This window comes from Erigeron canadensis, chromosome 5, assembly GCF_010389155.1.
Source record: "Erigeron canadensis isolate Cc75 chromosome 5, C_canadensis_v1, whole genome shotgun sequence".
Lineage (NCBI taxonomy): Eukaryota > Viridiplantae > Streptophyta > Magnoliopsida > Asterales > Asteraceae > Erigeron > Erigeron canadensis.
In genome coordinates, this window is record NC_057765.1 from 38,659,950 (window position 1) to 38,684,748 (window position 24,799).

A 24,799-nucleotide genomic window follows, 5' to 3' on the forward strand; every position below is an offset into this window, starting at 1 on the left:
TAATGATGAAAAAGATGATGGATATATATATTAACAAAAAAAAATCATAAGAAATAACTTATTTAAAGAGTGCCTCATTTATAACATCAAAAAAAAAATAACTATTTTGATTCCGTAAATTTGGTGTTCACAACTCTTTTACAATCAAATAATTATAATTCAATCGATAGATTAATGGGAAAAAAAAGAATCCATTTCTTTGTCGAACAATATGGATATAATAGTTTTTAAGTTAAATAAGTTATAGTTTCTAGGGGGGAAAAATTACAAAGTTATAATAATTAGTTTATTTTGAAAATATGATAGTTTTAAGGTTTAGAATGGGTATATATGATGTTAAGTTGTTTAAGTGGGTAAATATGAGAGTTTTAAGGTTTAGATTGGGTATATATGATATTAAGGAACTTAAGTGGGTAAATAAGTTATTATGATGTTTAGCAAGGAGAAATATGATGTTTTCCCAAAAATTATTTGTGGTATTTGTAATGGTATACAAAAATAATTTTAACATTTGTAAGGATTTTTTTACTAATTAGAAACTTTGACTTTTATTTATATGTATTAGGAAAAAAACTCCACTTTAGGCAACATGGTTTGATATGGGTAATTAGAAATTCAAAATAGTTGTGTCACAATTTTTATTGTATTTTTGATTAGGAAAGTGTTTTATTGTGTTAACATGTTAATTAAATACGTATTAGGTGTAAAAATATGTATATACCACATTATTAATTAGAAATTTGACTTTTTTTTTTAGTTGGAATAATTTGACTTTGAATTTAAAAGGTGAAAATTAATTTGGTTGTGAATTTAGATGGCTTAGATCATTTTGTAAAGTTGATTTTTTTCTCTGTAGCTATATATATATATAATTTGAAAAGAAAGTTAGTGGTTTTCATGTGTTAACAAGTGGATATATTAAAAGGTTTTTTAAAAGGATTGACTAAGAGGATTTATTATTTTTCATAAAATAATACTGTACTAGCTTTTAAAACTAAATAGTTAAATGACATACCACTTACAGTACCTCTATGATTATCATTTTGATAACAAAAGAATAAAATAAAGTTAAATAAAAATTCTATACATTAAAACATGATCTGAATATAAGCCATTTGTAAGCAAAGTGTCACTCACTCATATATAAAATATAAAGTAGCAAGAAAGAAAAAAGAAAAAGTCAGGGGAGGTCCAAATTACTGTCATAAAACATAAATTACCACCAGATCTCTGTCTTCCCATCTTCCTCAGATCAATTTCTAATTTCCAAAAATGTCTGCATCGGATGATCAACAACCCGAATTACAAAACGGCCATACCGTACCCGAACCCGCTACCCACTCAACTGATATAGCTCCGAATCAGGATCCAGATCCGAAACCCGAAGAACAACAACAAGTATCCGAAACTGAAACTCCTAGTACTAACATCGAATCATCAACCGATAATAATAATAATAATAATAATAATAAAGATGTGGAGCAGCAGCAGCAGCAGGAAGGAGGAAATCGAACTTTCACAATGAGAGAATTATTAGATGAGTTGAAAAATGGCGGAGATTCTGAATCTGTTGTTACTCCTACTTCCACTGCTGTTACTACTCCTCTTCACAGGTATATCTATATCTATATTTATATAATTTGTACTTGATTGTTGTAATTGGTATTAGATTGTTATACCAGCTGTTGCTACAGGAATGTGATCATAAATAGACTTCATTTTATGGATTTCGCTATCGACTATGCTTAATATGTTCCGAAAAGTATAAAACTTGAATGTTTATTCTTAATCTGTTATCACCAATTGGGATCTTTAACTTTAGTCTCAAGTTCTCAACTTGATTTGATGAAAAAGTAACATGTTTACTCAAAATTGTGAGACAATGCTGGGCTTTATGGTTATTGAGTATAGTGTGATGCCTCGTCTTGTGTAGCAACGACTATGCCGACGTTGATTTTTGGGTATATGATAATCTTTGTGTGGTTAGTATCTATACAATGCTAGTGTGGATAGTGTTAGGCTGCCTTTACTATATATGGGTTTTTGCTATGGAAGGTTGAAAAGAAAGCTAGACTCTTTTACCACTCTTTTTACTTGTCGAACAATTCGTATCTGGAGTGAAATTTAGTTGTGGACAATTTTCGGTACCATCATTAAGAAGGTTGATTTGTTTAAGTGTTTTGCTAACTCTCATATGTTTTACACATGGATCTTGTCTATGGAGCTTTTATTGTAGAATGTTGTAAACGCTTCCACTACTTTGTTTTGTTAACTTAACTCCTTACAAGTTATACAAACCCTATTAGTGGTTTCAAATCCATGTGTGCTTATATATGAGACTGCTTGAGAAACATACTCTAACCATGGGGACCCCCCACCATATTATAATTTCAATGACAAATGCCTCTTTCTTTTTGCTATCTATGTATTATAACTATAATAGGTATGTGTATGTGGCAGTTCAGGTCGGGCTGAAGGATCAAAATTACCAACCCAAACTGACATGATCTATCAAATGGGTTGGTTTACAACCCTAATCTGGAACCTGCTAACCCAAACACAACCTGCATGTCAAACGGGTGCCTCTTTAAATATGAATGATCAGTTTTATAAGTATTATATGATCAATATAAGTGAGGCATTGGTTAATTGTATACTTTTATATCTTCAAATGGTATATGCTACCTGGATCAAACTAATAAAATGTAGCTTACTTAAACACACAGTGCCTTCTGTTCCTTATAGGCACTACATAGTTAGCATAAACATTCATTTCTGCTCACTCTATTACAATCAGATAAGTGTGTTTTCTCTTTGAGTAAGAAGTAGTGTTAATATATTCATGGTTACCTCTTTGACTTTTTTCAGTCAAGAGAACACACAACATGCAGAAAAAAGCAGTGCTGCAATGGATCTGATCAACAGTATCACTGGTTCTGATGAGGAAGGTCGGTCAAGGCAAAAGATTCTTACATTTGCAGCAAAAAGGTGACTTTTTTTTCTATGCTTCGATCATTTTCTATCTCGTTTAGTATGAACTTAAATTATTGAAAGCTAGTAGAAATGGTTTTGATGATTCTTAGAAAGCAACGTTAAATTAGAAAAATAATTATCGATGCAAGTTTCATGCTAGTTTATTTGATTCGTTTTCTATATAGCTACATCAAGTTGCTCATGATTATTTGCAATTGACACTTGAATACATCACCTGGCTTCTTTTCTTGATCGACACCACACATTTTTCTCTCTGTTTCTTTTGGTTATCTTGGCTGTCATTTGACTAGAACATGTATATCATTTACATACACCTGAAAGTAGATGGTATCGGCTCACTAAACTACTCAGGTACTATCATCCTGTAGCAATACGTTCAAGTATCGTTTGAGTCCTGTTGATACCCATTTAATGGATATTGCAGGTCCCATAATGTTGATATGGTAGTTTCACACTTTTGAAATATCTGGTTCAACTGCTATTATGTTACATAAGAAGTTCCAAAAAGATTCATGGCTAGCTGAACATGGTTATAATGTTATATTTTGTAGTGAATATGATCCTTTAGCTTTTCAGAGAGATCCTTTGTGTGTGCGTGTTTGTGATATAAATTTGTTTTACGATCTCACATTCAATGGGCCTTTAGGTTTTCTACTTTCTCAAAACTTGTTTGGTTTGCATGTTTTGCTTTCAGGTATGCAAGTGCAATAGAGAGCAATCCAAATGATTATGATGCTCTTTATAACTGGGCACTGGTTCTTCAGGTAACTTATGTATCCATACAACCAAATAATGTTAACACATATATAGATAAGTGTCGTAATTACCCAAGTCTCTGGCTTTACTTGATTCCCTCAAAACGATAATTAATGGTGGAATTAAATCTTTATGGTTGAATACATATTACTAGCAAAAAAGCTACCTCTACCTAGCAGTCGTAAAATATTTGCTCCCCAGGGCCCAGTCTCACAATGCTCACTTCTGATTTTGAATGTGCTTACCTACTATTTACCACAATATACCAGGCTGAAACCCTTTTACCCAACAAACACTACATACCAAGCTTTGTAGCTTGATACTCATTATAATGTAACGTTTTTACTTTTTACCAGTTAAACAGTTGCCAGTGTATCCCAAGAAAATTTATGTTAAATCTGAATTTATTGTCTTGTAAATGTAAATACTCAAAAATCAAATTTGGGCTTTATGGTGAGACAAGGAGTACTTACTTGTGATAGATATTATAACCAAGGGCTGTAAATAGAAAATGATGGTCGATATATACAGGGATACAAACCATATTATTAGTCTAAACCGTGTTATTACCGAGTCTTATAGAGTAATAGTTATATATCTCTTTTGACAGAAATGAGTATTTATAATTTTTGATGCACACCTGTCTTATCATTTGATACATCTTCAGGAAAGTGCAGATAATGTTAACTCGGATACCAGCTCACCATCTAAAGATGCTCTGCTTGAAGAGGCTTGCAAAAAGTATGATGAGGCTACCCGTTTAAATCCTTCTCTTCATGATGTGCGTATTAATTCATTTACAATATCAGACTTATCATAACATCTAGCATCAAAGTTTAGTATCTATTGCTACATGTCGATATAATAGTCATGTTTTCTAATTCCAGGCTTATTATAACTGGGCTATTGCTATTTCTGATCGGGCCAAAATGCGTGGGCGTACAAAGGAGGCTGAAGAACTATGGAAGCAGGTTAGACCTTCATTTCATGACAGTCTCCCATTCTATACATTTTGCAACGTTTTCTTCTGCTTGAAACAGTTTATTGAGATTGTGAAATTCTATGCAACGTGACTTTTTCTGTTATGATGTTGCAGGCAACAAATAATTATGAAAAGGCTGTTCAGTTGAATTGGAACAGTCCCCAGGTAACTCTCATTGACCTTACTCACTGTCAGTTGTATTTATGTTCTGTACTAATGGTACATTTTAATGCATTGTTTTTGACTTCATGATGAAATTCATTTCAGGCTCTTAACAACTGGGGTCTTGCTTTACAGGTGCTTCTAGTTTCTTATATATAGATACGAAGTAATATTTAATTTTATTAAGAACCTGATGTATGTTATTTCCTGCATTAAATTTTTAACTGATGTCATTATTTGGAGCTTCAGGAACTGAGTGCAATTGTTCCTGCAAGAGAAAAGCAGACAATAGTAAAAAGCGCGATCAGTAAGGTAACAGCAATATTGCCATTGGCCTACAAATAGATAGATGTGTCAATTTTCTTGTAAATGTTGCATCTGGTATATTCTATAGCCTTTAGTGTTAATATATTGTCTCTTTACGAGATCCCTTGTTCTGCGTTGCAGTTTCGTGCAGCGATACAGTTGCAATTTGATTTTCATAGGGCCATATACAACCTCGGCACTGTTTTGGTGAGCTTATTATCCTTTTCCGTTTCTTAATATGGATATAATGGTGTACTTATAGGTAGCAATTTTGACTCATTTTACTTGGCAACGGGTTGATCTGGGTTATATTTTTTCACAGGGTCTACTCTAAAAGTATGGTTAAAATGAAATGGGCCGAATACGTTGAAATTGACTGCAACTGTATAAATGTTTATAACCTCATATATTGTTATATTCAAAACAATATAAATATCAGATTTAAATATTTGTTTTTTAAACATAGATATACAATAATTATTTATGTAACTCAACAAATAGGAACAAAAAATTCCGACTGGTAAACACAACATATATGAATCACCTGTTTTGACCTGATTCGGTTCTGGCCACCTTCGGCTTGCTTGTTTTGAAAACTGAAATTGGCATGACCTTCTTTCATTGATCTTGTATCTGTAGTATGGGTTAGCAGAAGACACATCAAGAACTGGAGGGACAATGGGAGGACATGATGTTTCTCCCGATGAATTATATAGTCAGGCAGCTATTTACATTGCTGCTGCTCATGCATTAAAGCCAAGTTACTCCGTATGTATCTTCTGTGCATCAAGTTCCTTACAAACGTTTTTCCTTATCAGGAAACATAATCACTTTACTGCATGATGTGAATGTAATTTACGGTTTTGTAATCACAGGTTTACACTAGTGCCTTGAAGCTTGTGAGATCCATGGTGAGTATACTATCAAAATCTACTTATACTGGTTTAGCTTGTATCATGTATGCAATGCTAGTGCATACATAGTTAATTACCATTATCCTAAAGCTTCTTGTTTTCATCCAATTTTCACTGCAAATGTCATGTTTTTACTAGCTTGAATTGTTTTAGTGTATCAGTTTTCTATTTCTTTTACTTGATTATTTTTTCAGGTGCTTATACTTCTTGGTGTATTAATGAGTTTTATTTTTGTCTTAGCTCCCTCTACCTTACTTAAAGGTTGGATATCTTACCGCACCACCAGTGGGAAATCCAATTGCTCCACATGGTGACTGGAAGCGCACCCAGTTTGTTTTAAATCACGAGGGGCTTCAACAGGTATGATACTTTTTCACATATAACATGTAAGTAAGTAAGTTGATACACAAATCTTGCCTCATGTATTCATATATGCGTTTTTTTGAAACATCGGCCTTATTGCATCTTTTTCAGCAAGCACATAGGCTATGTTGTTAGAGATGTTGCTTTACCTTGTTCATCATGTTAGCGTTGCCGTTTTTTATCGTTCTTATTAGTGCGGGCATTATATCTTTAGATTAAGTATGCATGTATATGTGTGCGTGTGTATTATCTACTTGCAAGTAGAAAATTCTTTCATAGTTCAAAGTAAAGATTAAATACATTATAGGTTGATCTATGGTGTTTCGTGTGTATATATTTGTACATCTTTATTTCACAGGTAACACAATCTCATCTCATCATTTAATATGGGATTATTTGTCCTATTCCAATAGATGACCACATTATATTAAAATCAGAAGGTTGTTTTGTTGGTTGGATCAATTAGTGAAATGGAAAAAATTGGCAAAGTCAAAATACTTCAATGGAAGAACAAATTTGATTAAAGTAGTATTTTAAGAAGTAATTAAAGTGTAGTCCATTCATACAGCGAAATTCATCTTGGAATGTTTCCCCATCTTATCAATAGTTAAGGATATATTAAACATGTTTAGGAGACTACTATTGATATTAAGTTTTGTGTAGTCAATCATTGCAACTTTCAGGGCAGTGCATATTGGAACTTTTATAAGCAATTCAAAAGTTTTAGCCTCGCGAATCAAGTTTGAATAGCAGCAAGCCTTGGACAATATTGTCTTACTATTAAATTAGCAAAGTTAATTACACTAACATGTTTGAATGAAAAATCCATACCGACTTAAAGTTATCTCATATTCTCATATGTTTCTTAACGCGAAAACAAATTGGAAGACAAGAATCAACAAAAATCTTACCGTGTAGCACAAGTATTTTAAGGACACTAACTCTGATAGAAACTGTCAGCAACAAAGTATTCTTTACTTACAATAACAATGTTCTTTTCCTCTATTTAAAAAGTAGGTAATGCTGTGGTGGATTATGGTAAGTAATTTGTAGTAGGATGTTGAGAAATTTGAACAAAAGCACATATCAGCATATCAAACTTAAAAATTGGACTTCTTGTGAATAATATGCATCATAGAAACGGGCATTTAGAAGTCTGTGGTTGGTTTAATTTACTTGCTAATTGTTATAATGATTTGATCCATGCTTCATGTACTGAAATTTAGCATTAATTTGTCACAGTTCCACAATGACGAGCAGAGATACATGGGTTCGGGAGATAAAACAAGTAATGGGAGACCAGCTATAAAAATTGATATAACAGATATTGTCTCGGTATCAGCATGCGCAGATCTGACTTTGCCTCCCGGTCCTTCTATCTGCATTGATACAATTCATGGACCGACTTTTTTGGTATATCTTATTTCTCTCGTGCAAGTTGAAATTGAAATATAATTTGCCTTTATAATGTAAACGTCAGTGAAAATGATTAATTTTAATGGACTTGATCTTTATAAGAAGCACTGAATAAGAGAATTTTAATTTATCTATACTTCACAGATTGCGGACTCATGGGAATATCTGGATACGTGGCTTGATGCTATTCGACTAGTTTACACTATTTTTGCACGAGGTAAGAGCGATGTATTAGCAGGCATAATTACCGGATAGTATTCGTGTCTGTAATATGTTTGGTTCAGAGCTGCCCTTTTTCAAAAGGTGTGGAATGACTACTTGTAGATGTTAGGAGTTGAGGCTTCTTTTAATATTTTTGTATATTGTTATTTTATCATTATAGCACAAGGATAAAAACTCTCAGATATAATTTTTGTACTTCATTTGCTTTTTTGAACTTATTTCATTATTTTATATATTCATATTTGAGCTTACATTTGCCTATATTAATCGCTTTTTGTTTAATATTATGTACTTGGTTATATATGTTATAAAAGAAGTGCTTCTACATTGATTGCTCCTATTGGTAGGGTTTCTTTATTGGCTTTTCTGAAACTGTGCCAAACTGCCAACCTCCAACCCCTTGTTTTTTTTTTTTCCAAAAGGTGCAAACAATTATTCTTGTTGGCCCAACACTTCAAATTCATGTGCATTTCTTGATCAAGATCCACGTCTCTTCAAAATGAAATCCTTTTTGTCATTTATCACTTTCAAAGTTCCTTAAATTGTTACCTTATTCACTCATTACATTACCTCCCTCGGATCACTGGTGTGCCTGTTGGAGCTAAACAGGTCATATATAAAACCTGGTGTACCCGTGTTTGTGACCCTTTATAGGGTGGTTATTGGTGACTATAGCATGTCCGGTGAAGGGTTGCTTTTATATGGGAGTGTAGAGAAGGTTAAGGGGAGTGAGGGTGAGGTTTAAGGTATATGTGAAGGAAGAAAAGGTAGTGAAGGGTAGCTTTAGAAAAGATGAGGGTGGTGAGTGAAAATGGCACAAGGTTTGACTTTCTAGGGTGGGGGTGGTTCGGAGAAGGGGTAGTGAAGGAGGTGGATATTGTGGCGGATGATTGGACAATATAAAAGACGCGATGAGGGAGTAATGTGGAAATGGTGCTTAAGAGGAAGAGGGGGAGAAAGAAGACTTATGTTGTAAAGAGCGTGATGGTGGTGGGGAGAAAGATGGTGGTGGTATCAAGTCACCTTACAATAGAAAATTTAAACGTTAATTTGAATCATTTCTTATAAGTATTAAATTATAAGTAATCTGACAGAAAAACATTAATCTGAATCGTTTTATATAAGTATTTAATTATGACTAATCTCTTTGTATGAAAAAAAAAAAACAAATTCGTTAACATCAACAAATGTAGAAAAAGACGGATGTGGCACCACTACATCCATTCCAAAATTTATTTACCATATTAAAATGTTAAAATCAAAAAATATATACACTTATGTATATAATTTAGAAGAGTTGTTTATGTCTTCAATCCTATTTGCTTCTTTGGCTTGCTGGGAGGGGATTTAGGGGAATTCTTACATATACTGCTCGTAATTGTTGGAACCATGCTTGGTTGTATGTACATAGACATGTTTATTACATTTGTAGGTTGGTGTTTAATAGGTTTAAATGCCTCTTTTACTTTATATTGTCTATTTTACGCTAAAGTGTGTTATGTGGTATCTGTTATTCTTCTCTAATTGTAATGTAGTCAGACAATACTCGACCAACATGTATGGTTACTAAACTTTTTACACTCTATCTTTTTCCTCTTTTTGGTCGGAGATGTTTTTGAAAGTAGTCTATCTATCTTCGTGTAGGGTTAAGGTTGTTTACATTCTAACTCCCCCAAACACGGCTTTTGCCGGATTAGGTACCGTTGTTGTTAGTATGGAATTTGTTGTCGACACATTATAATTTTTTATATGGAGATAGCAAAACATATTTATAAAAATAAACATTAATATATAAACCTGATTAGGTGATAAAAAAAATAAAACTAACTACCATAAATCAGTGGTAGATATAGAATTAAATATAAAGACAGCTAGAATACAATCGATCGTTTTTCATATTAATTTAAAAAAATATAAGGTTACAAAAAAAATGTAGAAAAATAAATAACATAAGGCCTAATATAGAAAAAGAGTTTTTAAAGTTACAAAAATAATATGTAAAAAAATAAATAACATAAGGTCTAATATAAAAAAAAAGATTTTTGAAAATAAAGAAAAATAATTATGATATCATAAATTTGTATAAAATAGCTTAAGTGAAAATATAGACATGTCACCCAGGGAAAAAAATTCTAGAAACAATTTTATTTTATTTATATAAGAGATTTCTTTAAAGATTTTTCTTTTATTCTCTATAAGAAAATAATAAATTTTGCACATTTTTTTACATTTTCGTTACCTAAACATTTTTATCATTTTAATTGTCGGCATATTAATGAAAAATTTAAGAAACATGTAGAAAAGTAGAAAACAACAACAAAGTAACAACAAAAACTGAAACGGGGATAGTAGCCTATCATAATCAATCATTAAAATTTGTTTAATGAAAATCTCAGTAGCGTAATCCACAAATCATGAAAACCTTAACTAAATCAGCCAGAAAGGCTACTATATACCCCACTACCACTACACTACCCATAATTAAATGAAAAATTAAATCTTTTTTAATAATTATTTTCTTCAAACACATTGCAACCAGATTTGCCTTATATTCTTCATACTCTGTGGCTCTTTGCTTGTGGGTTTCACAAAAACAAACACACACACACACATTTTTTTTTAAAAAAATGGAGGTTTTTTACTTGCTAGTAACTTTTCTTTTTCTTAAAAATATGGACTCAAGAACATAGCATAATAGTTGCAACATTGGAGCTCAGTAAAAACAGAATTATTACCTTTTCTGCTTTCAATTCTTTCAAGAACAATAACCTTTTTGCCTACTCCCTCATGATGGGTATATATCTTTCACATTGTTCTTCTTTTGTTATTTCTAGAATTATTATGTGTATATATTTGTAAGCAATTGTTTTATATATGGATTACCCAATTGAGATGAGGGTGAATTGGATATGGGTTTATCAAGATTTGTGTTAAATGTTGATAAAAATTTAGTCTTTATGAATCTTGATTACTAGTATTGAGTATTGAACAGCTTGTTAGAGGCTCTTGCTTTTTAGGGAAAAGTCCGGTTCAATCCCGGTGATTTTAAGCTTATTTGGTGTAGAATAAAAGAAAATTATACTCCCCCGTCCCATTTTAGTTGTCATGTTGACTAACTTTGACCGTAAGTAACTTTGTTTGTACTATATGTTAGTTGATGAAACTTATATGGACGAAAAGTACATTAAAAACCCGATCCATTCATATATTTTATATCAAGTGTTACATGACACAAACAAAGTTATTTACAGTCAAAGTTGGTCAACATGACAACTAAAATGGGACGGAGGGTATATTGGCAAATATGACACCATATATAAACATATTTACAGTTTTTCTACAATGGGACTAAAACTTACGACCTCTTGGTTGATGCGTCACCTCAAATATCGGCGTATTGGTGTGTATATGCCCACAATCAGCTACTTACAGTTTAAAGGTTAGGAATTTGAGAAAACCCTATACATTCATGTAAGAATAAGAAAATGTGACTAATCAAAGGGCTGTTCTTAGTGGTATTCGAGGTGATCAATCACCAAAGAGGTTGCGAGTTCAAATCTATTGTGGACGAATGTGTATATAAGTGTGTCGTGTGTGGGCATTTGCCTTTCAAAAAAAAAATGTGGCGAGTGACTGCTTACTAGGTTTGCTACATGCCTAAAATATTTAGAAAATTAGATTTTTCTACCAGCCCTCGATTTTTATTATATATAAATCTAGTTTACGAAATTGATAAAATGTGACTCTGTGATTATGTGGTTGTAGCTGGTGATTGGTTGCAGGGGCCAAATGTTTATTATCTATACGGGTTTGGAAAAGGGGATGTTGGTCAGCTCTTTATTGCCGGGTTTGGATCTTCTATGTTGTTTGGAACAATTGATGGATCATTAGCTGATAAACAGTAAGTTCCAGTTATATTTGAATTCTTTGAGTGTGCATTACTATCAAAATGACTGATGTTTGAGAATTTCTGTTTTTGATCCAGTGGTAGAAAACGGGCTTCAGTAACTTACTGTAATACTTACATTCTGAGCTGCATTACCAAGCATTCACCTCAGTACAAAATTCTAATGATTGGACGTATATTGGGAGGAATCGCCACTTCTTAACTCTTTTCTGCATCTGAGTCATGGCTGGTTGCTGAACACAACAAGGTGAGTAGTGTGTGTGTAAGATACTTGGAACTTGCTTTATTCTGTTGTGCATGTTAACCGAAAATTCTAATTTTATGCTTACATTTAAGTTCACATCATCTCTGTTTATCATGAAGAGTTATAGGGGGTGTTTGGATGTGTGCAAACACCAATGCTTAGTGTCTGGGTCCAACTAACTGTGATTGTGATTATCTAATTACTTAGGGTCAAAATAACCAGCTTTGAGAAGCATGCTAGAAATTGCTTTGAGTAACCTTAACTTATGGATAAGAACAGAATCACATCATATCTAAATTTTTAAATCTTAATAATCACTTTCAAAATGCACATCCAAACACCTTGATAGTGTTATCTTCATGTTAAGCTTAAAGTTCTCTTTTCTTGTTATGCTGCAGAGGGGTTTTGAGCAACAATGGGTATAACTAACATTTTCTAAGGCAATATTTCTTGGTGATGGCCTAGTCGCCATTTTGGCTGGTTTGTTTGGAAATATGCTAGTTGGCACATTAGATTTGGGGGCTGTTGCTCCTTTTGATGCAGCTTTCATGCTTTCTTGCCATTGGTATGGCCATCATCATATCAACTTGGACTGAAAATTATGGTGACCCCTCAGAAAGCAAGGATTTACTGACCCAATTTAAGGGGGCTGCTGTTGCAATTGCATCGGGTTACTCTCCCTCTGCCTCTCTCTCACTCTCTCTAACACACACATACACTTACTTTTAAGTTATTGTCTAACATCATAAAAATACACAAGCGGGTCCTGGAACCGAGACAGCATGGCCTGAGCCCAACCCCTTTAGATCCTGTCCTAGGCCTGTATGGTTCGATCTGTCATAACATCTGAGCTCGTCTCCGGACTGATTTTCACATTCGATCTTATCTATTTTACGTGAAGGTGTTAACAGTTATTGTAAACGCAACTTCTGTATATTTTTTGCTTTATAAACCTGATCTGGGGTTTTTCCATTAGACAAAAAAGTATATATAGATTATTATTCTTCGTAAAATCAAATCGAACTACTTTATCTCAGTTTAACAAATTTTGTGCAAGTGTAGCTCCCAAATCTGGTTTTAGTACGAATTTAAATATTTAGACAAAAAACCAGGATAGTTAAATAGGACCAAACTCGATTAGGACTCACTGGCACTCTTTTCAAAGCTGTAGGACTGGGCATTTTTCAGGATGGACCTTTAGCACAGTGTTTAAGACCGGGAAGTCTTGGTAAAATTTGATTCGCTTGACCTTTTATAACATCATGTCTTCTGTTTGAAATCAGATGAAAAGATTGAATTATTGGGTGCGATACAATCTCTATTTGAGGGTTCCATGTACACTTTCGTGTTCCTTTGGACACCTGCTTTGAGCCCAAATGGTGAGGACATCCCACATGGTTTTATTTTTCCGACTTTCATGTTATCTTCCATGTTGGAAAGCTCCTTCGCTTCACGGTTAATGGGACGTGCATCAGAGTTGAGAGATACATGCAAATCGTGTTTCTCATTTCTTCTGCCTCTCTATTGCTCCCGATCATTACAAGCGTACGTGATAACTCTTGACATGATATTTTCTTTATATTTTAAGCATCTTACATGAAATAAACTTGGTCCTTTCGTTTCGGTAGTTTTTGGTGACTCCTTCTACAGTGAGGGGTGGAAACATCTCATATGCAGGTTGTATCCAACTCCTTGGATTCTGTGTTTTTGAAGCCTGTGTTGGCTTTTTCTGGCTTTCTATTATGAAAATGAGATCCCAATATATTCCCGAGGCACGAAGCACTATCATGAACTTCTTTCGAATTCTGCTCAATATTTTTGTATGCAATGTGCTTTACAATGTGAGTTCTCTCGATCTCTATGCCAGGGATTGGTAACTGAGTCAATATGGGTAGTTTCTTGCTAAGTGTCAAAACCTGGGCTGGGTTAACTTTTGTTAGAAGCTTTCAAATCGTTAGTTAACTTGTAGATACAAGTATTCTATTATTTCAATGAGACTGATTTTTTGAACACAATGATTAAGTAGGTTCTTTTGGGTTAAGGGATATTACCCTGGTAAGATTATGATTAAGTAGGTTCTATAAATTAAAATAAAAAACACATAGGGTGGAATTGACCCATTTGACATATCTAACCCATTTGACCCGTTTGCTTTGAAGTTAAGTCTTTGTTTTTACTTGTTTAACTTAGAGATTAAACATAACCGTATCTGACCCTTTCATAAGTAAATGGGTCAAATCGACACAGATTTGAGTTATAGTTTTTACATGTGAGATTTGTTTTCTATTTTTGAAGGTTGATGCATTTCCGATCTCCTTCATGTTTGGAGTGTGCGCGTTTTTCCTCTTCCTTGCATAGTTGCATCTATGTTGCAAAGGCGCCTCTTAGGGGTTGCAGAAAGATCATGTACGCTCATTTTAATTATCTTAATCGCACAGTATATTCTATAATAAATTCATAAAGTGATTTCCCAAATGAGTTGCGCAAGATGCAAATTGTACGATATTTTATAGGGCCTGTAGACAACGCGAGGGAATTGGAGAGTGAACCACTCAACATCTGATAACGAGAAGAAAGAAACATATTGAGGCTATAGAAAAAGATCAAAGTCAACTAATCTTTCTTGTTAAAGGCGTGTGCAATGTATCTTTGGCGGAAATAACGTCAATTTTTCTGCAAACTTGGTTGGAATAAGGAGCTTAATATACTTGCTAGATCATAGAAGAGTACGCAGTCATTGTAGTCAGAGGATTTGTATGTATCAAGATTGTTATTCTTTGTCGAAATACAAGCTTTAGTACATGTTATTGCTTGTTCTACCTAAATTGCAATTAGTACACAGTGGAAGTCAAGTTGTTCTATGAATGATTAAATGCTACTCGTATATTGCTATACATAAATCCCGTGACATTCCTGGTACTAGTATAATAAAAGAACCCATCAATCTTACGTGAATCCATATCCGCAACCACAACACCCTTTCACCAATTTCTAAATGAAAAACATCACGATTGAATCCTAATATATGCATGGTCATACTCGAGCCAAGTTTTATATTCCATTTTTTAAAAAAGTAAATAAAACTTGGAACCAAAAATCACACATGCACATGTTTTTCCATAATATATGCAGGTTTGCATTGTCTCCAAGTTGAGCTGCATCCAGTCTTGTGTTTTTCTTTTTTCTGTAAACCAACTGTCCCACGTTATATTGTTTTATTTATAAATGATTGATGTCTCTATCTTACATTTATTTACACATAATTTATAATTAAATTATTGGCTGCAAGTTCACATTTAGTAGCTTCCTTAACAGATCTACCATTGCTACATAGATCTTTAGTAAAAAAGCCTTAACCCCATTGGTAAGAATATAAATATATATTTAAATAATGAGCATATACATACAAGCTTAGTGTATGCCTTCCTTTTATATATATAGATATATCTATCTCTTAAAAAATTCTGTTCTGCTTTCCCTCTTCCTCTGACAAATAGCATACCAAGGAGAAGAAAAGGGAATAAAGATGGCTGTTCAGTTGTCGTTTGCGATTATCTTCTTCGTGTTGATACAAACGAACGTGTTAGCATATCAATACCAAGTTGGAAATCTTCAATCTTGGAACATACCAACTTCTGAAGATCCAAAAGTTTACACAAATTGGCCTAAAAAACTTAACTTCAGGATTGGTGATTCTCTTTGTAAGTTGTTTTCAAACTGATCATGCTTACATTTAAAACGGATTGTTTTAGATTCATTATGGAAAATCATCATTTTGTTTATTTGATATGTTGTTTGTGTATTAGCTATAACAAGATTTTGAATCTTGAACTAAAAATGTGTGTATTTTGACAGTGTTCTTGTACCCACCAAGCCAAGATTCAGTGATTCAAGTGACAAAAGAATCATACAATGCTTGCAATCTCAAAGATCCAATCTTGTTTATGAACAATGGAAATTCTTTATTCAACATCACTTCACCGGGTGTTTTTTACTTCACTAGTGGTGTTTCGGGTCATTGTGGAAAAGGCCAAAAACTTCAGATTTCTGTGCTTGCTGCAGACGGCTCGTTGCCTCTCCCTCCTGCCTCTGGTCCTAGTGGTGCATTGGCTGACTCTGCACCTTCCTATCCCACCGTGTTTGGCGGAATCCCTTCAGGACCATCATCCTCATCGTCGACCATTAAAATGTCAGTTTTGATTTCTGCAGCCATTGGACTTGTAATATATGGTTTAGTTGGAGGCAGGATATAGGAAGAAATATTGTGGAAGTTGTGTAGATGAGTGCAAGATTTCAATTTTTTTTATCCAAAATTTACTATAAAGGTGTATTCAAAGAACTTATTTGTACTATAATCAACAAAGATTTTATGTTTTTGTAGTTCTTACCAAATTCAAGAAAGACAAGAGGTAGCTTTCATGCATTATTATATCATATTAGAAAGCATCTGATGTATTGAAGAATATATAATTGTCAAAAAGCAAGCATTACTTTATGTTGTAGATCTACTTTCCATAAAGTAATGATTTAGTCAATCTAGTGTTGGCAGATAATAAGTAATCATCCAGGGTCAAGATCTGCTTGATTACCAATTTCTAAGCTCAAAACTCGACTCAAACTCCACCCTAATTGACCCAATTCTAGATCATCTTCTAGAATCATATAACTGTCAAAAGTAAGTGATTGTTCATCGGAACGAAAGACTACATAGAATGAAAGATAGCTTGAATGCAAGCAAGGGAGAACAATCCAACTATGATACCGAGTCATAATCTTCAAGCTCGAGCTTAGTTAAATAATCGATACATTTGAGCTCGGCTCACTCGACTCAGTTAAGATATTAAGTTATACATTAATCAAAACTAGCAGGATGAGCTCGGAAATTTCAAATTTTACTATAAACTTTTGAACTCAACTCAAAAGTCTACTTGAGTTTATCGAGCTCCACTTGACTAGTCCTAGCCGATTTTTGCATTATGCGAGTCAAAATGGAAGGTAGCTCATTCTTATCAACTGATTGGATGAGCAACTTTGTTAAAGAAAAAAAATTTAAGTTAGGACATAAAAAGACATAAGGAGTTATATATGTATTTAGTATATTGACTAAAGTTATGTGAACTTATTTCAAAGCTTTTACGGAACTTTAAATTTTAAGCTTAAACAATAAACTCTAGTTATGTTTAATTACTTGCAATCCTCCACCAATCAACCTGTTTTAATAAATTTGGTCATTTGCGCATGTTAAAAATTGGACCTACCATGAAGCTAAATCATTCTTATTAATAAGTAATAACGATTAAGAAAGTCTCACAAAGAGGTTTCGTGGTGTAGTTGGTTATCACGTCAGTCTAACACACTGAAGGTCTCCGGTTCGAACCCGGGCGAAGCCATACTTAATCTTTTTTTTTTTATTATTCTTCTTAAAAACCTTTTTTGAATCAAATTATTATCCCCAAATCTCGTTTCCATTATTTGCAAAAATCAATAAAAAGGAGGAGGAGGAGAAGGAATGGGATTTTTGTCACACAGAGTGGATCGAAGCGAATTAAAAGCAGGAGACCACATTTACACTTGGAGAACTGCCTTCGCCTATTCTCACCATGGTATATACCTTATATATATATATATATAGGGATGAAAATATAAGGCTGTCGGGTATCTAAGCTTAAATTTATGTAAATTCTTGCATGTATGGTGCTCGTGTAATCTGTAATGTGGCCTAGGAAATACTAGTTTTTCTTGTTTGTTGCTTTCTGACAAAGTAATTGTTGTTTGAGGTCGTTGGATAGCAGTAAAGATTATTGATTTGGACCATTTGGTACATTAAAAAGTAAGATTTTGGGTTCAATACCTACAACTGCAATAGGTCTAAACTTGGATACATTTCTACGTAGTTCGCTCGCCCTAATTTATTACTCGATATACTTATATAGAACAGTTTTGTTATTATTTCGGTAATTAATTATTAATTGGATTGTTTCATCAAACCTTTTTGGCACATTTGTTATATGATCTCAACAGGTTTAGTGGTTGCTTTGACTAGTTTGCTAATAACTTAGACCGTCTTAAATAAGGACTTTACCCTAAATCTGCAGATTTGTTATTGTCTTGTAAGCCTAAGCTATGAACAGAGTTTGGAGTAGTAGTTTTATTTGTATAGGCATCTTCTGTTGATCAATTTTGAGTTTCAAACATTAGATGTCATTAATCTTGGGAGTACACTAGGACTACAATTGTGAGATGAGCCCGAACATTCTTTTATGTTTGATGAAATAGTATATTTTATCACAGGCATTTATGTTGGTGGAAACAAAGTTGTGCACTTCACCACAGGAGAAAAAGTCGGTCTTGGTTCGGCCTTTTCGTCTTCAGATGAGAGTGTTTATGGCTCATGTTTAAGCAGTCCTGATTGTGGATTTAAAAAGCCTGGAAGTGGAGTGGTTCTCTCTTGTTTGAATTGTTTCATTGGAAGCGGATCTTTGTATCTTTACAGATATGGAATGAAAACATATGTGCACTTCTCTAGACTCCGTGGTGGCACTTGCACTGTTGCAGAATCAGACCCACCTGAACAAGTGATCTACCGAGCCATGTATCTGCTGCAAAACGGATTTGGAAGTTATAATTTGGTTTTGAACAACTGTGAGACCTTTGCTTTGTACTGCAAGACAAGTCTTGTGGGTCGTGACCAGCCTGTCACTGTAAGCAGTGGTCAAGTGCATAGCTGGGTTACTGCGCCTTTGAATACCATTGCTACTTCAACAGCTAAATGGTTTATCTCAACAAGGCTTATGGGTGGTGGACGGCCTATCACTGTAAGCAGTGGTCAAGTGGGTAGCTGGGTTAGTGTGCCTTTGACTGCCGTTGTTACTTCAACAAAGTTCATTTGTAGTAGCTCTTTGGCTTCTGTAGTTACAACAGCTGGGATGCATTGTTACAGCCGGTATATGAATGACATTGGTGTTCGTGATGATGTTATTAAAGTCAAGGTGGAGGATATCACATTGTTTCAAGATGGAACGAACTTATGAAGAAGTCATTTTTTGGAAGATGAAAGAAGCCCACATGGAGACAAAACATATGACCCACTATGTAGCTGGTAAGCTGATGCTCATTTAGGTTAATCAATTTCCCAATTTACTTTTCTGTATGGACTTGGATTTTGCTCCAAAAATTGCAAATTTAGAATGGAAATTTTCTTCTTTCTTTTCTGTCTAGCCGTGTCCATAATATTTTACACCATATGACCCACATGAAGAATTGCAACAATATTATGCTATGTATGAGTATATGATTAGTTGAGTACTACTCTGTCAATATTTATAAATCAAATTTTGTTCAGTCTCTGAACATTTTAGAACATTTATGTTTTAAAACACATCTATCACCGCTGCAATATGCACATTTTAGACAAAATTTTAGAACATTTTGGAACACTAACACCCCCTTAAATAGAGTCTAAGTGGTATATGCGTCATATCAACAGCTGCAGTATGCACATTTGACGAGTTTAGCATCACACTTACAACACATGTAGCATATATAGTTTGTTGACTAACATACCCAATTACCCATGTTGTTTCAGCTAACCCCATTGTATTAATAATTAATGGTTATAGAATAATGCCCATATTTTGCACCAATTAGTTGGCACATCTCAACCCCAAATCGGCGACTGTGTATGTACGCTCAAGGGTACAGAGCATTTTGAGAAGAATTGATGCCCATGGTGCAAGTTTGCTTATTTAGACAAACACATACGAATAGTAACTGAATTTTCAATTCGATCCTATTAATAAGTAAGCTTAGGCTAGTGGGCATACATTTAATACCAAATGGAAGTGATAATAACATGTATATGGTCGATCAATTTAACAAACAACATCAAATCTGTCTTAGATTAAACTTTTGGAACAAAATATCAGACCTTACAGAAGGTAACCAAAAAAAGAACATAAGCTTATCAACTACTAGATGTGATTACATTCCCATATCGGCATAACGCGCAGCTTTCATCACCCATGATTGACTACTTCACGAAACGATGCAACTTCTTCCACCTTTACCTTTTCAACATCATCGCGAACACCAATATCAGTTTTATATTTTTTCCAACTATGCACTCCAATCTCTACTGTAACTGTAACGTAAGGCATAGTAGTACGCACAACTTTTTCAGCAGCTGAATAAACAATGGACTTCCATGACACATTAGACCAGAAATTCACTTGACCACTGCTTCCAGTGGTAGGAGTGGGATTGCAACGAATCAAAAGACCCGTCTTGCAATACAATGCAAAATCCTCACAGTTGTTCTTAACAACATGATAGTCCCCAAAGACACTGTTTTGCAACAAATACATGGCTCTGTGGATCACATCTTGGGGCGGGTCTGCTTTGCAATGGTGCAAGTGCCACCACGCAGTTTGGACATGTACACGTATTTATTCAGTCCATACTGATAGAGGTACGAAGATCCAGTTCCAACAAAACAGTTCAAACAAGAAAGGATCACTCCACTCCCACGTTGCTGAAATCCACAGTCAGGAAAGCTCAGACATGAAGCAACTGGCTGGTTCAGATTTGAAGATAAGCAAGAACACAAGCTAGAACTATAACTACTTCCACTTTTAGGTTGTGAGCATCCACAGTTAAGTAAGCGGCTTGAACCAGAACTGCTTCCGCTTTTAGGTTGTGAGCATCCACAGTCAATAGATCCGAAGCATGAACCTGAAAGCCATGAGAAACCAGAACCTGAATCGTCAGGAGCAGTGAAGTGAACAACCTTGTTTGTACCAACATAAATACCTGATGAATCTAGTTTTAGTTTGTCATATATGTATAGAGATCTACATAAATATATATATATATATATATATCGAAAGACAAGATACAAAAATGCTCAGCTGCCTACGCATAAGTATAGAATGCAACAAATTAAAAATCAAAACAGCAAACTATATGTAGTCTGACACGAAAAGATTAGTAAATGAATGTGACATACATAATGTTTTGTTCAAAATATTTATTCAAATACAAAGAGTCAATAAACAAACAAACCATGATGCGAGTAAGTGTAGGCAGTTCTCCAAGCGTAGATATGATCTCCTGCCTTGATTTTGGTTGGATCAACTTTGTGAGAAAAATAACCCATCTATGATATATGATTTAAAGAAGAAATGCAGTTTTATATCTCTAGCGCGGATCAGGTTAAGACAACGTATGCTAGACCTCTCGCTGTCGAATCGCAACACGAAGTTTTCAGCGAAATTCATCTTTTAAAAAAAAAAAATGTTTCAAGTGTTTGGAAGGGCCAGTGTATATATATTCTGTTTCATGCCTCTTCGATATACACAAAACCCATTATCATTTTGCCAAGTGTCTTGACATTGGGGTTTAGAAGAAGATGAACGGTTTGGCGCCACTTCTTTTAGTTTTCAAAGCTGTTTATTCATTCATTGCTTGGTTGCATTTCTATATTCAAACTTTAAACAAGTTTTTCGTCATTATAGTTTAACATGAAATATTTGTGACTTCTTCTAATGATTTTTGAAAAATAAAAGAGTCATTACAAGTATATTAAGCAGCTTGTCCTCTAAAAATACATGAAGAAATGCACACCGTGATAGCAGATTAAGATTATTTTAGTTTATTATATATTCGACTAAACCCAAGATGTATAACAAAGTAAACCGGACACACTGTTTATAATATGTCTTGACTGATTTCATACAACAATCGGTTTCGTGGTGTAGTTGGTTATCACGTCAGTCTAACACACTGAAGGTCTCCGGTTCGAACCCGGGCGAAGCCAAAATTTATCTTTTGTTTTACGGATTGCACCTATCTGGGTTTTCTTTCTTGCCAGCGGACCAATAACTTCTGCTCTTTTTGTCATTTTATTTTATTAGCATCAAAAAGACAAAAAGCGACGTGTTTAATCATAGATTTGTCAATATTCAAAAATTCCTTTATCTTATAACTTACTTTTCCAAAATCTGAATTGATTTAATGTATTAGCCAGGAATTGTGTGGCAACTACATTGGCAGCGATGGTGATCGAAGATGAAAATGTTGTCTACAACAAGGCATGATATTCATCATATACAAAAGGTTTATTGCCAATTCAAATTACCTAAACGTGTTAGGACACGTGAGATTATAATGTTTTAAAAGTTATATAATTCGTATTTAAAATGGTCAAAAGTATTTTTATTGTATTTGCATCTTAGCTGATTTAATTAATATCTAAGGTGATTTATGTGTTACTAGAAAACATACAATGCGATGGGATGGGACGACATGATTGGTTTGAGTGACAGCTTTGAAAAATGAGAATTCGTTAATAACTTTAAAAAAAAAAAAAAAAGGTTAATACCAAACTTACTAAATGTTTGGTTAACGGGGAAAAAAGTGTTACTTATGACTATTTCTATGTTACAAAAAGTTGTTCAGTAAATCAGTAATGATTAATGAATATCAAAGATTTATAGATTAAGTTGTCCATCATGTCGGGAATTCTGACATGGTATATATTTTTTTAACAGCAATGGTGATTAGACTCAGCGCCATGCCTATTCATCGTCCAGTAGAGATCGACCACGTCACCAACATAGTCAATCCGAGGGCATGACAAGTGGTGGAAGTTCTACTACCGTTCTGGAGGAAACTAGCTAATGCTAGAGAAAACCCCTATGCTCCACCTCATTAGCAAAGACTTCCCGATCTGCCTTTCAAAGATTTTGAACCCGCAACCAACATTTGGCTGAAAAACATAAAGAGCATTCTGACACGGTATATTACTTGCATACTTGATACTTGTATGATGATATGGCTTGGTCAGAGCCAGGCCCAATTAGCTTGTTTGGCTAGGTGGTTGCCTAAAGCCTACAAGTTAAAAGGTCTTTATAATTGGGGCTTAAGTGATTTTTTTTTCTTAAAAAAGTTAACTTAAATTTTTTTTTTAAAAAAAAAAAGTTTATTCTACAACACAATTCCATTAAGCGTCCTTTCAAATTCCACTTTGTAACATTGCATAAGTCAATCATATGTTTAAAACAATGAATCAAGAATCATTATTATAAAATAAAACTGTAACAACCGCCTTAGAAATAATTTAAATAAATCCATGATATGTTCTAGTTTCGAATATGTGCTCACATGAAGATCTATTCACTCTTAAATCTTAAATTATAAGACGCGTCTATGGTCTATTGTGATAAGAATGTTAGGTTTCAAGACGTAAGCGATTGTATTCAAGAAATTCTAGTCTGAAAATGTTTCATTTAGACCCTACAATTATTAGAATCATTAATTAAGGGAAAACTATAAAAGGGTTAGAAAACCCCATTTTTCTACTTCTTCACCAATCCCCCCCCCCCCATCTCACCTCCCTCTCTCTCTCTCTAAAAACACACACATACATTCACCATCTTCACCCACAAAAATTCATCATTTGATTTTGAGTTGTTAAACCAAGATTTCTTGCATTTTTAGCTTCCTTGTGATAATCAAAACATATTTCTAGTATCGATTTTCAGGTAATGACAACAAATTTTGAGATTTTCATCAAAATAAAAGTTTACTTTTCAAGTGTATGTTCTTGATGATTTGGTCCATTTTTGGTGTAAAAATCGTGTTAAAAGTTAGTGGGTTTGTGTCTAAAAGTGTTTAGTAACCTTTTCGTGATCAAATTTGGGTCGTAAACGTGTCTTAATCTTCAAAACCCTCGTTTTTGTTGAACAGTCCCAAATTCGTCCTAAAAACACTTAAAACGAATTTAGTATCCTAGAAACGAATTTAAGTCTTCCAAAACGAAGTTAAGCTTCAAAACGAACTTAAGCTCCAAACAAACTTAAGTCCTCAAACGAATTTAAGGTTTATCTTCGTTCAGATACACCTTACGAATTTAAGGTCTATCTTCGTTCAGATACACCTTACGAATTTAAGGTTTATCTTCGTTCAGATACACCTTACGAATTTAAAGTCTATTTTCGTTAGTTGTAGAAATCAGATTTTATACTTTGTTGTAATCCAAGTCTATCATGTACAAGGAAACCCTAATTAAGGTATAATCAAGACATATTCGATCTTGTTTATCAAAGTGCGAGTTTAAAGACGTTCATTACGAGTCTAGTGTATGAAAAACACTGTTGAGTCAAACGTTTAAGGATCTTTAGTGAACCAAATCATCAGTACATCAAGGACACTTAGTAAATAAATAATCACGAGAACTAATACATGTATCCATCTATGCTCAATGGTTTGTGATTAGGTTGACATCAAGACATACTTGGATTCGAGTAGATATATTTTACTATATCTGTGCTTATACCCTGTGCTTGTAGAACTACGCTTGTAGCAGATCACTGTGAGTCTTCGTAGCCCCTTTTTCTTTACTTATTTCGGGGTGAAAGGAATACTACTCATGCTTTTATACATGCCGTAACTACTTTTACTACTCTTTGGCTATTTGACTACTTGTTACATATTAGCCGGTCCTATTGAGGATTGTGTGTGCTCTATTGATACTA

At 34.0% G+C, this 24,799-nt stretch overlaps 5 protein-coding genes, 2 non-coding genes and 1 pseudogene across 7 annotated transcripts; 6 read left to right on the plus strand and 2 right to left on the minus strand.

Annotated features, from left to right (window-relative positions):
- The first annotated feature begins 1,144 nt into the window (after positions 1 to 1,144).
- On the plus strand, positions 1,145 to 8,366 carry LOC122599360 (protein HLB1-like). Its single transcript, XM_043771866.1, has 14 exons — positions 1,145 to 1,613; positions 2,869 to 2,988; positions 3,689 to 3,758; positions 4,418 to 4,531; positions 4,638 to 4,721; positions 4,847 to 4,897; positions 5,000 to 5,029; positions 5,144 to 5,206; positions 5,342 to 5,407; positions 5,840 to 5,968; positions 6,076 to 6,111; positions 6,355 to 6,474; positions 7,720 to 7,890; positions 8,038 to 8,366. Exons 1-14 carry the CDS (start codon positions 1,273 to 1,275, stop codon positions 8,146 to 8,148), a joined length of 1,506 nt encoding a protein of 501 aa, XP_043627801.1. The 5' UTR covers positions 1,145 to 1,272; the 3' UTR covers positions 8,149 to 8,366.
- Positions 8,367 to 10,785: 2,419 nt separating this feature from the next.
- Positions 10,786 to 15,127, plus strand: LOC122601761 (annotated as a pseudogene).
- A 493-nt stretch (positions 15,128 to 15,620) lies between these two features.
- On the plus strand, positions 15,621 to 16,646 carry LOC122600979 (mavicyanin-like). The gene is made up of 2 exons (XM_043773759.1): positions 15,621 to 15,967; positions 16,122 to 16,646. Exons 1-2 carry the CDS (start codon positions 15,793 to 15,795, stop codon positions 16,517 to 16,519), a joined length of 573 nt encoding a protein of 190 aa, XP_043629694.1. The 5' UTR covers positions 15,621 to 15,792; the 3' UTR covers positions 16,520 to 16,646.
- A 936-nt stretch (positions 16,647 to 17,582) lies between these two features.
- On the plus strand, positions 17,583 to 17,656 carry TRNAV-AAC. The gene has a single exon. It is a non-coding gene; the product is annotated as a tRNA-Val (tRNA).
- Positions 17,657 to 17,714: 58 nt separating this feature from the next.
- LOC122600355 (protein LEAD-SENSITIVE 1-like) lies at positions 17,715 to 19,477 on the plus strand. The gene is made up of 2 exons (XM_043773060.1): positions 17,715 to 17,869; positions 18,558 to 19,477. The coding sequence occupies exons 1-2, from the start codon at positions 17,776 to 17,778 to the stop codon at positions 19,295 to 19,297; spliced, it is 834 nt and encodes a 277-aa protein (XP_043628995.1). The 5' UTR covers positions 17,715 to 17,775; the 3' UTR covers positions 19,298 to 19,477.
- Positions 19,478 to 20,281: 804 nt separating this feature from the next.
- On the minus strand, positions 20,282 to 20,629 carry LOC122601763 (protein LEAD-SENSITIVE 1-like). The gene has a single exon (XM_043774500.1). It carries the CDS (start codon positions 20,627 to 20,629, stop codon positions 20,282 to 20,284), a length of 348 nt encoding a protein of 115 aa, XP_043630435.1.
- An 11-nt stretch (positions 20,630 to 20,640) lies between these two features.
- On the minus strand, positions 20,641 to 21,420 carry LOC122601764 (protein LEAD-SENSITIVE 1-like). The gene is made up of 2 exons (XM_043774501.1): positions 21,327 to 21,420; positions 20,641 to 21,083 (listed from the first exon to the last, which is right to left on the minus strand). The coding sequence occupies exons 1-2, from the start codon at positions 21,418 to 21,420 to the stop codon at positions 20,641 to 20,643; spliced, it is 537 nt and encodes a 178-aa protein (XP_043630436.1).
- Positions 21,421 to 22,006: 586 nt separating this feature from the next.
- On the plus strand, positions 22,007 to 22,080 carry TRNAV-AAC. Its single transcript has one exon. It is a non-coding gene; the product is annotated as a tRNA-Val (tRNA).
- The last annotated feature ends 2,719 nt before the right edge of the window (positions 22,081 to 24,799 follow it).